The sequence below is a fragment of the Myotis brandtii genome, unplaced genomic scaffold (assembly GCF_000412655.1).
Source record: "Myotis brandtii unplaced genomic scaffold, ASM41265v1 scaffold143, whole genome shotgun sequence".
NCBI lineage: Eukaryota > Metazoa > Chordata > Mammalia > Chiroptera > Vespertilionidae > Myotis > Myotis brandtii.
Window position 1 is genome coordinate 3059926 of NW_005355115.1, and position 13607 is coordinate 3073532.

General features: G+C 39.6%; 1 protein-coding gene across 1 annotated transcript in view; it reads right to left on the minus strand.

Annotated features, from left to right (window-relative positions):
* Positions 1-13607, minus strand: part of CDC5L (cell division cycle 5-like) — a 50130-nt gene that overhangs the window by 26137 nt on the left and 10386 nt on the right. The window contains exons 6-9 of the mRNA XM_005860951.2: positions 9415-9633; positions 7138-7282; positions 5331-5519; positions 419-567 (exon numbers count right to left, since the gene is read on the minus strand). Of these exons, the coding sequence (XP_005861013.1) occupies positions 419-567; positions 5331-5519; positions 7138-7282; positions 9415-9633 (702 nt within the window). The remainder of the gene's footprint in view (positions 1-418; positions 568-5330; positions 5520-7137; positions 7283-9414; positions 9634-13607) is intronic.

Genomic DNA, 13607 nt, shown 5'->3' on the forward strand with positions numbered 1-13607 from the left:
TTTTTTTTTTTTATTTTGGGCCAGCTTTAGCTCTGAGGCTTGGCTCCAGCTCTGAGGCCTTGGCTGCTGAAAGCAGGTATCTGGTTTGTTTGGGTTCTATAATCGAAACACTGTTTCAACTCCAGCTCTGAGATCCCGGCTGGCTGAAAGCAGGTTTCTGGGGTTTTGTTTAGCTTCTATATTTGTAACAATGTTTCTAACTGCAAGTTCAGAGGCCGGCAGCGGCAGGCGGGAAACGTTGGAGTCCTCTGTCACTGAAGCAAGCAAGCTTCATGTTCGCTTCTAGCTGCCTGGCTGCCGGCCGCCATCTTGGCTGGCAGTTAATTTGCATATCGCCCTGATTAGCCAATGGGAAGGGTAGCGGAGTGACACCAATTTGCACGTTTCTCTTTTATTAGTGTAGATAGAAGATAGATACCTGAATGGGGTTGAAAGAACGGTGTTTGGAGTCTGTACAACCTGCCGCTGCGGAGTCACACCTGAGAAGTCACTCTCGTGCAAAGGTGTGTTAAGTCCACCTTTTAATGGGGTGTCCACATTGGTCAGGGCCATGAGGTTCTGGGCTTCCTGATTAATGAGAAAATAAAGTATTTCAACAGTTTAGACAGAAGACAGAATCCTCGCTTCTGGTGCTACTATGCAAATCTTAAAACAAACAATATTCTTATACATTTTCTCAATTAAAACCAAGAGAGAAAATGACTACTAGGTCATGGCAGATTCAGTACTTCCATTACTCTGTCAACCTAACATGGCACCTCAAAAGTTTAAGAACAAATTTTTATACGTTAAGAAATGCTTTTGTGGCCTCATATATGGCATTACCATTTATCTAAAAGCTTCTCCTACTATCTGTGCCAAACCTCTTTATAATCATAAAGAACTAAGAATTCAATTTTCCCAATGTGAGCTTGGGCTAAATGTCAGAACAACTAAACTTTAATCTAGTGTTATCATTAATTAATTGTATATCTAGTTTTCATTAGCCTCTTGAACCTGATTCTCGCACTAGGAAGTGAAGACACTACCGGCTGGCCTATCATTTCGTAAGAAAACTCACATGGGCAGGTTCATTTCTGAAGTCTTGCTTGCCTCAGTCCCTCCACTATAAGCCTGTATTCATTACTATCACTGTACCTACAAGTATCTTAATACCCAATTTAGGGTCTGTAAGATTGTCATTTTTCAAGATAGTCAAATCATTATCTCTCATCTCACATGCTCTTGTTATAATCCAACCCTGACATTCCTTCCATCATGAGGTGAAGTCTACATCCCTTCCTCTTGAATCTAGGTGGACTCACTTATAACTAACAGAACGCAGTGCTAAATAACACTGCTTGCCTTCCAAGGCAAGAAAAAAAAAATGCAGCTTCCCACACACTCACTACAACAACTCACATTGGAGCACTGAGAGACTACGGGAGAAGTTCAACTTTTGATGCCACCATGCTGTGAGAAAGGCAAGACCACGCATAAATTTACTCCACATTCCCAGCACAGCCAGAAGCAAACACCAAACATGGAAAGGTGATTCCAGGCCCCCTAGCTATCAAGTCAACCTCAAATGTTGAGTCATCCTAGCTGAGGCCCTAGACCAGCCGTGGGCAAACTACGGCCCGCGGGCCGGATCCGGCCCATTTGAAATGAATAAAACTAAAAAAAAAAAAAGACCATACCCTTTTATGTAATGATGTTTACTTTGAATTTATATTAGTTCACACAAACACTCCATCCATGCTTTTGTTCCGTCCCTCTGGTCCAGTTTAAGAACCCATTGTGGCCCTTGAGTCAAAAAGTTTGCCCATCCCTGGTCTAGGGTGACAGTGAAAAGAAATCAAGAGAGGGAGCTTTAAACAAGATCTTAGACACATGGAGCTGACACAAGCTGTTCCTTCTATGCCCTCTCTGAATTCCTGACCCACAGAAACCATGAGTATAACAATTTTTAAACCACCAAGTTCTGGGGCAAATGAAGATAACTGTAGCAAGGCTTAATTCGTTATTCGTTATTAATGAAAACAACCTTACATTTCACATTATCAATTGTGTGTGCTCCTTCTGCTATTCGAAGTACAAAGCATTTTTCCCCATCTAGGTTCCCAAAAGGCTGGCCAGCTTGATGCCTTCCAGGCAGGAGAGTGGAAGCTACTTACTTCTCTAGGGAATCCAACTAACCCAAGAAAAAAGATCTAGAAATACTGACATCAAGACTTCCCCAGTGAAAACACCCCAGCAGGTTCAGCCCACAAGTAAGCCTAGAGTCAAGGAGCCCCACACTCACCTAAGGAACTTCGAATCAGTTTTAATTGTCCCTCCTCTATCCCCTAGATATAGGCAGAGAGCCAAAGATCAGAAGAAATTTAAGGAAACATCTCATATGAAAGATAGAGAATAAAACTAACAAAAGGAATTTAAAAACTATGCAGGGAAAAGAAAACCTATAAAAACAAAACCATCATTAATAGCCTAAGAGACATAAGAGATGTTCATAAATAAGAATGCAATGTTAAAAAATTGACCACATTTTAAAAAGAACTCTTGGAAATTAAAAATACAGTGGGGCCTTGACTTACGAGTGTCCCGACTAACGAGTTTTTTGAGATACCAGCTGTCTCTCAGTAGATTTTTTGCATTGAGTTGACAGAGTAATTTGAGTTAACGAGCTCCTTAACGAGCTCGGTCTCGGAACGAATTAAACTCGTAAGTCAAGGCCCCACTGTATGATAACAGAAATTTTAAAACTGAACAAAGATAAAATTCAGAAAATCTCCTAGCAATAAGTCAAAAAGGCAATTAAGACAGAAAACCAGATAGAAACAAATAAGAAAATTTGAGGTTCATAGAGAAAACAGATCAATGAAAGGGAGGAAATTTTGTTAAATTTCGAAATACAGTAACTTCCCAGAATAGAAGGCCATGAGTCTCCAGAATGCAAAGATCCAGAGTACCTAGCACAATGGTTAAAAACAGACCCACACCAAGAAGCATGCTTGTGAAAAAGAGAAGCGCGTATATAAACTTCCACAAAAAGAAAAACACAGGTTTCCTATTAACCTGAATGGCACTGGTCTCAACAGCAATAATGGAAGCTAGAAGACACTGGAGCACTGCCTTCAAAACTGAACAAAAACCATTTCAATTTGCAATTCTAAACCGTTATACTACCAATTATATAAGAAGGTAGAACAGTAATTCACAGATATGCCAGGTCTTAAAACTTCCATCTTCAATGAAAGCCTCCTCAGAAAGCTACTGAAGGGTATGCTTCACTAACAAGGAAATAAGCCAAGACAGCCAAAGACAGGGAGCCAGGAAAGAGGACATCCAAGGGACTGTCTAGGGCAGCCGTGGGCAAACTACGGCCCGCGGCCCGTTTGAAATGAATAAAACTAAAAAAAAAAAAAAAAAGACCATACCCTTTTATGTAATGATGTTTACTTTGAATTTATATTAGTTCACACAAACACTCCATCCATGCTTTTGTTCCGGCCCTCTGGTCCAGTTTAAGAACCCATTGTGGCCCTTGAGTCAAAAAGTTTGCCCATCCCTGGTCTAGGGTGACAGTGAAAAGAAATCAAGAGAGGGAGCTGTAAACAAGATCTTAAGCGTAATCAGTCCAGACTAGAACATTCAGAATTTTGGGGAAAGTCTTCTTCAAAAAGGTAAGAATACCTAAATTACAGGATATTTACAGTTAATGTATAGTCTGGAGTTGAATTAGTGCTAAGTAATCAGATAATTTAACAATAGAATAAAACAAGTATTAACTAAAAAAAAAATACTGTGTAGTAATTATAAGGCACTTTGTGGCTCATAATGGACTATGGTTTACATAATCATAAGATAAACCATGAATGTGGAGCTAACCAAAATTATTGTATAACTATAACTATCTATAATAATAAAAGCATAATATGCTAATTAGACTGGATGTCCTTCCGGACAAAGCCGCAGCAGGCAGGGGCTGAGGCAGAGGCCCACGGCTGCCAGGACAGTGGGGGCCAAGCCCCTTGCACAAATTTCATGCATCTGGCCTCTAGTCCTATCTAATAAAGAGGGAATATGCTAATTGACTGTCCCACCCTCAAAGATGGTGGTGCCCACAGCCAATAAGGAGGGAATATGCTAATTGCCCAGCCCTCAAAGATGGCGACGCCCACAGCCACAAGATGGCGGTGCCCAGTCCCCTCAGCCCCACCAGGGTGGCAGGCACACAGCAAGCCTCTGCGCACCTGCCTCCGGAGACCCCCAGTCCCCTCAGCTTTGCTGCATGCCTGCCTCTGGAGAACCCCAGTCCCCTCAGCCCCCCAAACCCCCAGGGCCGCCTGAGGCTCAGGTAACCAGGGCCGGCTGAGGCTTGGACTGCTGGCAGTGGCAGCAGCAGAGGTGTGATGGGGCATCGCCTTCCCCTGATCGCCGGGTTGTCTCCCGCCCCTGAAGGCTCCCGGACTGTGAGGGGGGCAGGCCAGGCTGAGGGACCCCCCCCCCCCCGCTACAGTGCATGAATTTTCATGCACCGGGCCTCTAGTATAACTATAATGGAGAATGAGGAAATGGAAAGAATGTGTATGAATGATAGAGGCAGAGGATGTAATGGAGCCACATGTTCAACTTCTGGTTTGAAAATAATGCCTAAAACTGGCGGGGGGGGGGGGGGGGGGGCAAAACAAGTGTCTTAGCAATAAGTTAATAAAAACAGAGAATTGTAATTGGTGCCTCTAGAGAACAAGTGATGAAGGACACAACTGTTTTCTTACTAAGCCATACAGGACTACTTGACTCCTGAATCAAGACCTTAAAACGATACTTCTATTAGAGAAAAGAAAATGAGATGTAAGGGTAATAAGACTCAATGGTGTTTTGTTAGGTTTGGCTATTCTCTGACATGCAGACACCCTAGAAACACACAGAGCTGTATACCTCAGGAGTTAAGGAGAGGGAAGGAGGATGGCAGCCTATGCCAAGCTAAGTACAGAAATGCAGGGAAGTTTTAAAAATTACTGACCACACACATCTGACTTCTTTCTAGGATTGCTAGGCAACATTTAAAATGCAGTGCTTTACTGATAGGTACTAAAGACTAATGAAGATAGAAGGGCTAGCTTCACAAAAACCCTAAAAACTAAGACTTAATAAATGTAGGAAGAAAACTGCCTAACTACTGAATCTGTTGATTTAGCTTCCCTACTACAGAAATCTCTAGGATCCATGCATTCAGGATTCAGTTTCAAACTGTAAAGAAACAAAACCAAACCATTCAGTGTTCTGCTTCATAATCCTTACAATAACAAAGAGGAAAAGGCTCATTCTACTATATGACAGCTTACCTGCAGAATTCTGTCCTGAGAAGCTGGCGTTCGTGGCGTTCTAAGGGCGATGCTGTTGTTGGTGACATTGTACTCAGACAAAAGAGTACTGGAAGCCGAGTTTGTTATGCCAGATTCCTCAGCTGTTTGACGTGCAATTTCACTTGCTTGGCCTACTTTCACAACTTCCTGGAGTTCTGCATCTGAAATCTAAAAAGAAAGTTATCACAGTAAACAGTATTCTAACCAGAAAACAACACAACTTAAAACGTCCATATTCCAGAAAGATAAACTGCTGAAGCTGTGTGATGAGTACACAGGGTTCACTGTACCACTCTCTTTACTTGTTGTGGATTTGAAAATTTCCATAACACAGTTTTTTAAAAGTCTTTCCTATATAATGTGAGTGGCAGAGGGTGAAGAGGGGAATTCCATGGTATCAAGCTACAAAGTCTTGAGTGTATTTCCACACTAAAAATATTTTAAAATAAGCAACATATTAATATACCAAAAACTTGTGTTTGTACAAAACTATCATGGGGGGGGGGGGGGAATTAAAAACAATTAAAATATCATCCACAAGGTCCCTAAGAAAATCAAAATATGTTATCTTAGTAATTTTACCAAACTACATATTCTAAGGAGTATTAAGAAAAAAAAATAATAGGCAAAATCTCAATTTTAGAAAAATCACTACTAGAAATGGCAGCATCTGGCAAATTATTTTGCTTGTGCGAAGAACATTGTGTTGATGCAGCCAGTGCACTCATTTGGGGAGAGAAGCTCTGCTGGCCTCCTAAGTCCATCCCTCTGCTCCACTAAACTGTCTAAATTCCACAGAGCCAGCCCTGGCTGGTTTGGCTCAGTGGATAGAGCGTTGGCCTGTGGGCTATAGGGTCCCAGGTTCGATTCCCAATCAAGGGCACACGCTCCGATATGGGCTCCATCCCCAGTAGGGGGAGTGCAGGAGGCAGCCAATCAATGATTCTCATTATTGATGTTTCAATCTCTCCCTCTCCCTTCCTCTCTGAAATCATTAAAAATATTTAAATAAATAAACAAATTCTACAGAGCTATACTACTCAAAACAGAACAAGAGTTTAGTTGGTTCCACTCCTATGGAAAAAATAACTAAATAAATTTATTTTTCATCTGCAGAGTCTTTGAAAAAAACAAGAGCTTATTCAATATCCCTAATAACCAACTATAATGAAGTCAAAAGCATAGAGACTGTGATAAGCTGAGTGAAGGAATGTTTCTCTCTCTTCTTCACAATTCCCACACTGATTTTTCACTGCTATTGCCTCAAAAATATAAATATGACATGACAAAATATTCACTAAAAGTAAGCAGCCTCAAGTCCACAAAGTCAAACAATACCTTTATTCTGGTCTGCCACAAGAAAGAGGCCTAGAGTCCTAACCTGCTGACACCTTGCTAAAAGTTGACAATTACTGAATCATATGAGCAGTTTCAGGCCTGATATAATTACACCATGAATTTTTTAATTGATTTTTTTTAGAGAGAGGGAGAGTGAAACATCAATATGAGAGAAAAACATCAAATGGTTGCCTCCCATACACTCCCTCAACAGGGGATCAAACCAGCAACCTAGTTATGTGCCCTAACCGGGAATCGAACCAGCAACATTTTGGTGTACAGAATGAGGCTCCAATCAACTGAGCCACCCAGCCAGGGCTATGCCGTGAATTTCTTAAGGACATCTAGCACCTAACAAAAACTTAGCATATAAGGCCTCAAATTATTTGCTGAATAAATGATCAGTATATGAGTTTACACAACGAAAAATATGCTTTTATCATATTACCTGAGGGGCAGGAAGTACTAGTTTGCTTCTCTTTTTAGTAAATTCAGAAACACCACTTGTTTGAAGAATAGCTGATGGTAAATCAGATTCTTTTTTCCTTTTCAAATGCTGCTTATCTTTTTTTCTATCTCTTCCTTCTTTTTCACTGTCATGGATCAAGGTAGAGAAGAGATTTTTAAGTTACATAAAGGCAATAACATTGAAAGCCATATAAATACTCATACATTTTGAACAAAATAATCCCATTTCTAAGAAAATTACTAATTAACAGAAAAAAATATATATATTAAGTTGGTGCCTACACCATTACCTACCCACTAATTCAAGAAGAATGAGGACTTAGAATAATAACAGAATTATTAAGAAAACAATATACTAAGTAATTTAAGTATTAACTATTAAAACTACCTATAGCCCTGGTTGGTTTGGCTCAGTGGATAGAGCATCAGCCTGCGGACTGAAGGGTTCCCGGTTCGATTCCAGTCAGGGACACATGCCCGGATTGCGGGCTCGATCCCCAGTAGGGGGCGCGCAGGAGGCAGCCGATCCATGATTCTCTCTCATCATGTAAGTTTCTATCTCTCTCTCTCCCTCTCCCTTCCTCTCTGAAATGAATAAAAAAAAGCTATCTATAATAATAAAAGCACAATATGCTAATTAGACTGGACGACCTGCCGGACTAAGCCGTGGCTGCGAGGGCTGAGGCAGAGGCAGCCAGCATGGCTGTGAGGGCTGAGCCCCTTGCACGAATTTCGTGCATCGGGCCTCTAGTATACTATAAAGACTATAAGCTAAACGTTACATATAACATCAAAACAACATAAAACGATTCCTACATATTATACTTATATAAAATATGTGTACATAGAAAAATGATAAAGTTTATAGAAATAAAAACAATTATATAAAGGGAATAAAATTAAAATATTGTGAATTTTAAAATTTCCCTTTAGAACTTTTATTCAATTATTTATGACTTTTTAAATTCACAAAACTTTTAAAAAGAATATTTAAGTCATGACAAATTATACCAAAAAGTTATTAGAAAACTGAAAGACAGGTTCACGGCAGACTTTTTTTTTATTTTTAATATATTTTATTGATTTTTTACAGAGAGGAAGGGAGAGGGATAGAGAGCCAGAAACATCGATGAGAGAAAGACATCAATCAGCTGCCTCCTGCACACCCGTACTGGGGATGTGCCCGCAACTAACTTACATGCCCTTGACCGGAAATCAAACCTGGGACCCTTCAGTCCGCAGGCCAACACTCCATCCACTGAGCCAAACCGGTCAGGGCTCAAGCAGACTTTTGAAGCCCAGGAATGCCTCCTCCCTACTGTGTGCCATCCTCTTCCCCATCTAGTCTATTCCTTTCAAATGTTTTCATCTTTAAGCTATTTGTCGAAGCTACCTAATTTAAGAAATAAATATAATGGAGTATATCCAAGAAAACCCTGTTTTACAGTGGCTAATGTCAGTTGTTTAGTAATAATTCATGCAATAGAAATAATATGTCAATCAGGAAATGAAAAACTAAAAATCTTTGACAATCATAAATGATTCTCCCCACAATTTTCAGATATAAGAATTAAAGAAACTCTAAAAATCCCTTGAAATAGGCAAAACCCTCTGCACCCTCAAACATTTTATAGCCGAGGCCGGTTTGGCTCAGTGGATGGAGCGTCGGCCTGCGGACTGGGGGGTCCCGGTCAGGGCGTGTACCTTGGTTGCGGGCACAACCCCACTGGGGGGCGTGCAGGAGGCAGCTGATCTCTCTCTCTCATCGATGTTTCTTAAAATATATTTAAAAAAAAAAAAAAAAAGAATTAAAGAAACTCTAAAAATCCCTTGAAACAGGCAAAACCCTCTGTACCCTCAAACATTTTATAAATATACCTACTTATCCCCACTAAGTACAAATTTGTAGAATGCAAGACAAAAAAACAAAATAAACCAGATATTGACAGATTCCTTCAGGCTATTAGTAAAACAACTAAACTATTTACAAAAGTACATAAATCTTAAATTAAGATTGCAACTCAGTGAGTAGACAGTTCACTAAGAGCAGTGCTGACATTTCAAGAGCTCCAAAGAGCATTCTATGCCAAACACAGGACTGATTTTTCTCAGAAAGGTGAGCCCATTAAATAAATAAAAGCATACATAGGCTACATTGTGCTAAATAATAAAAATCTGACTCTGACAAGGATAATACCTGGTCCTCCATAAAATTCCTACTGTACCTTTCCATTTTCAAAACCAGAAAGGCACTTACGATCTTAGCTCGCCATCAAGATCCTGTTGTCTTAACTTCCTAAAATCTGCATCAAGAGCCTGGTAGTTTTCCTCTGAAGTATCATAGAAACCAAGAGCAGGCTTTTTTTCAAATGGGATTTCAGCATTATAATCAACTCCTCTCTTCTTTTTTCTCTTCTTCTGAATTTCTATGCCAGCTGCTCGAAGTTCTCTTCTCTTTTGGAGGGCAGCAAGACGTCTGAAGAAAAAGAACACAAGACCACCTTAAAAATCATATGCCATGGGTAAGGGATGGATTATCCAATAGTGTTAAGAAAACTAATTGGTTATTTGAGAAAGAAATAAAATCCTCACCTCATTCCATTCCCCAAAATAAAGTTCAGTTTCAATTTAAAGTACACACACACAAAAGCAAAATTAAAATCAGAAGAAACTATGTATAAATAAATATGTATCTTATCTCTGGGTGGGAATGTACTCACCCAATATAAATAAAAGACAAAGGAAAAGAACAAAGGCTTTAAAATTTAAATTTTAGCCGAAACCGGTTTGGCTCAGTGGATAGAGCGTCGGCCTACGGACTGAAAGGTCCCAGGTTCGATTCCGGTCAAGGGCATGTACCTGGGTTGCGGGCACATCCCCCGTAGGAGATGTGCAGGAGGCAGCTGATCGATGGTTCTCTCTCATCGATGTTTCTAACTCTCTATCTCTCTCCCTTCCTCTCTGTAAAAAATCAATAAAATATACGCCCCCTAATGGGGGGGATCAAGCCCGCAATCCGGGCATGTGCCCTTGGCCGGAATTGAACCTTCAGTCCACAGGCTGACGCTCTATCCACTAAGCCAAACCGGCTAGGGCTGTAGCACTATTTTTAAAAAATCATAAAGCAAAATTAAAAAGCAAATAATAGAGAAAATATTTGTAATTATTAGGAATGGCTAGATATAAAGAATTTATGCAACCCAACTGAAATAAACAATAGGAAATAAACAGTGCACTAAGGAAAAAAAAAATACAAATTGCTGAAATGACTAAAGGTCTACTTAACTAATATTTTTAAAGTCACGAATTAAATTAACAAGTACTATTTCTGTGTTTCTAATTACTAGCATTCAGCTTTTTGTCTTGTTTTAATGGCAATGGTGCTAAAAAGCAGACACTCTCCCACACTGGCAGTTAAGAAAGTAAACTGGTGTAGCTTTCCCCAAAGAGAATTTAGAAATATACACTAAAACACTAATGTGTTTCACATTTTTTTAACCCAACCTTAGCCTAAGGAAATAAGAGCATGAACAAGGACTTAGCTATAAAACTGTCCTTTAAGCACTATTTCTAATGGCAGATTACTAGCATAATCTAAACATCCAACAGTAAGAAACTAATTAAGTGAATTTATACACAGCTATAAGATAGGATATTATACAGCCATCCATATAACCTTTAAAAAGTCTTTAAATCTATTTTGACATGGAAAGATGCCCAAGACACACTGCATGTAAAAACTTTCAAAGTTTACATGTTACAGAGCAACATGTAAAAGTATATGTGTATCTATTAATGAATATATGTGTGGGGAGATGTGAAGGATGCCCACCAAAATATTAACAGTGATTATCACTGGAAGTTGCAATTTTATTTAATTTTTTACTTTATGTGTACTTTCTTATGATTCCATAATTTTAATGATTTAATGGTGAGAAAGTTATTCACAATATTGGGGGGGGGAGGGAATCAAGTATAGGAGCAACTTCCAGCTTGAAGAGGCTCTGTAGACCCACTCTAGCAGAACAGACAAAAATTAGTTTTAAAAATTTTATTTTAAATAATTTTAAGTCTCTGCAAAGGATCCTAAGGGGATACAGCAAATGAAGAAACATTTATTCAAGAAAACCTACTAAAACTTGGTAAGAAAAGTGAGACTCCTTCTCTTCCTCCCTCCCAGCTCAGGGAGATGGAAACTCCACTGGTGCAGCCAAGAACACAGGCTTCTTGGGTCTCTTCTCCAGCTCCCAGTAGGAGGGCTCTTAATCCAGGAGCAGCATTTCTCATCCTGCCTCCAGACACCTACTGCTGAGGCTAGTCCCATCCAGAGCAGCTGAGAAGTCCTGGTTTCCTTCTTCTGCCCAGACACATTGCTTCCGAGAACACTAGAGCCCCAATTGCCTTTGCCCAGACTGTGGAATGAGCGTTCCATGCTGGGAGAGGCAGGCTGAGGAAAGCTGGAGTGCTTCACTGCCTCACCAAGCACTCAGCTCCTAAATTAAGGATGTCACTCAGACAAGCACATCAGAGTGCAGTAGTAAAACAGAAACTCCAAATCACTCCACACAGCATGGAGGGGTTAAGCCTATGAGTACTCAAAAACAGTGAAAGTTGGGGTGAAGTAACTGGGAAGAAACTGTTATTGACTATATAGACTAAACAGTAAGCCCACTAGTTTGCCAGAGAGAAAGAGAGAGACAGGTGGGAGAAGGTCCCCTGGGGTCACAACAAATATCAAACCCAGAAACTATCCCTTCAAAGGAGCCCAAATTTGATTGGATCAGTCTGTGAAGTAATTTATGCCCCAAAACACTGTTGAAAAGAATAAAGCAATCAGCTAGTAATTTTAGAGTTGGGTGTACCCAGGAAAAAAGGTGTCAAATAAAGTCCTGTCAAAACCATGTTACCCCAGGGTGACTGTGGGCATACCCAAGAGGAGTAAGATCGGAGGCTTCACATTTCTGAGATGAAGGAAGGGGAGAACAGACTGTACTAAATAGACAGTCACCAAACAAGTAAACAAGCAAATAACAATAACAAGGTATGAGGAACACCAGTACCAAGATTACTATAATATATCCTCTAAGTTCTACAGTTCTCAACAAAAAGTTACGAGATAGGCAAAGAAACAGGAAAGCATAACCCATACATCAGTAAATAAGCAGAAAATGTCTGTGAGAGCTACCAGATGTTCTTTTAACAGACAGACTTCAAAGGAGCCATTATAAATATTGTCCAAGAACAAAAGGAAACAATGATTAAAGAAGTAAAGAGAAGCCTTGGCCAGTGTTGTTCAGTGATTAGGGTACCGGCCCATGCACTGTTCAATTCCCGGTCAAGGGAACACATACCACACATACCTCACGTACCTCAGTTCCAAGTTCCCCAGCTCTGGTCAGGGCACATATGAGAGGCAACCAATTGATGTCTCTCTCTCACATCCATGTTTCTCTCTCTCTCTCCCCCTCTCCTCCTCCCCTTCCACTCTCTAGAAAGCAATGGAAAAAAAATATCCTCATGTGAGGATTACCACTCTCTAGAAAGCAATGGAAAAAAAAATATCCTCATGTGAGGATTAAAAAAAAAAAAGAACCACATGAAAATTCTGGAGTTGAAAAGTATAAAGCTGGAATGAAAACTTCAATAGAAGGGTTCAACAGTAGATTCAAACTGACAAAAGAATTAGCAAACTTAAAGATTATGCAATCTGCAGAACAGAAAAAAAGAATGAAGAAATATGAACAGTGCCTCACAGAAATGTGGGACACCATTAAGTGCACCAATATATACACAAAAGGAGTAGCAAAAGATGAGAGGAATAAAGGGAGCAAAATACTTCAAGAAGTAATGAACGAAAATTTCCCAATTTTACTGAAAACCATTAACCTACACATCCATAAAGTTCAAAACTCTAAGATAAACATAACAAAGAAATCCACAAACAGAAACATATTTTAAAAATGCTATAAGCCAAAGACAAGGAGAAAATCTTGAAAGCAGCAAGAGAGAGAAATGACTCAACACTTACAAGTGAAGCTTAATAAAATTAACAGCTGACTTCTCATCAAAACAATATACATAGGCCCTGACCAGTGTGGCTCAGTTGGTTGGGTGTTGACAGGCATGGAAAGGTTGCCGGCTGAATCCCTAGTCGGGGGCATGCAAGAGGCAGCCGATCAGATGTTTCTCCCAATCCTTCTCCCTTCCTCTCTTTCTAAGAATCAATTTTTTTAAAAAAAACACTATACATAGTTTGATCTAATCTTATATGCTATTTTGTGTGTACATACACATAAATATACATGTATATTAAAAAAGGTTTTAGTAACCCACACATGTAACCTATATGTTCATGTAGACTAATGTCACCCCAATAAAATCCTATATAATAAAAAAAAAGAAAAAGGTTTCAAAGGACACATTTCAAAAGTTAAAATAACTTCATTCTTT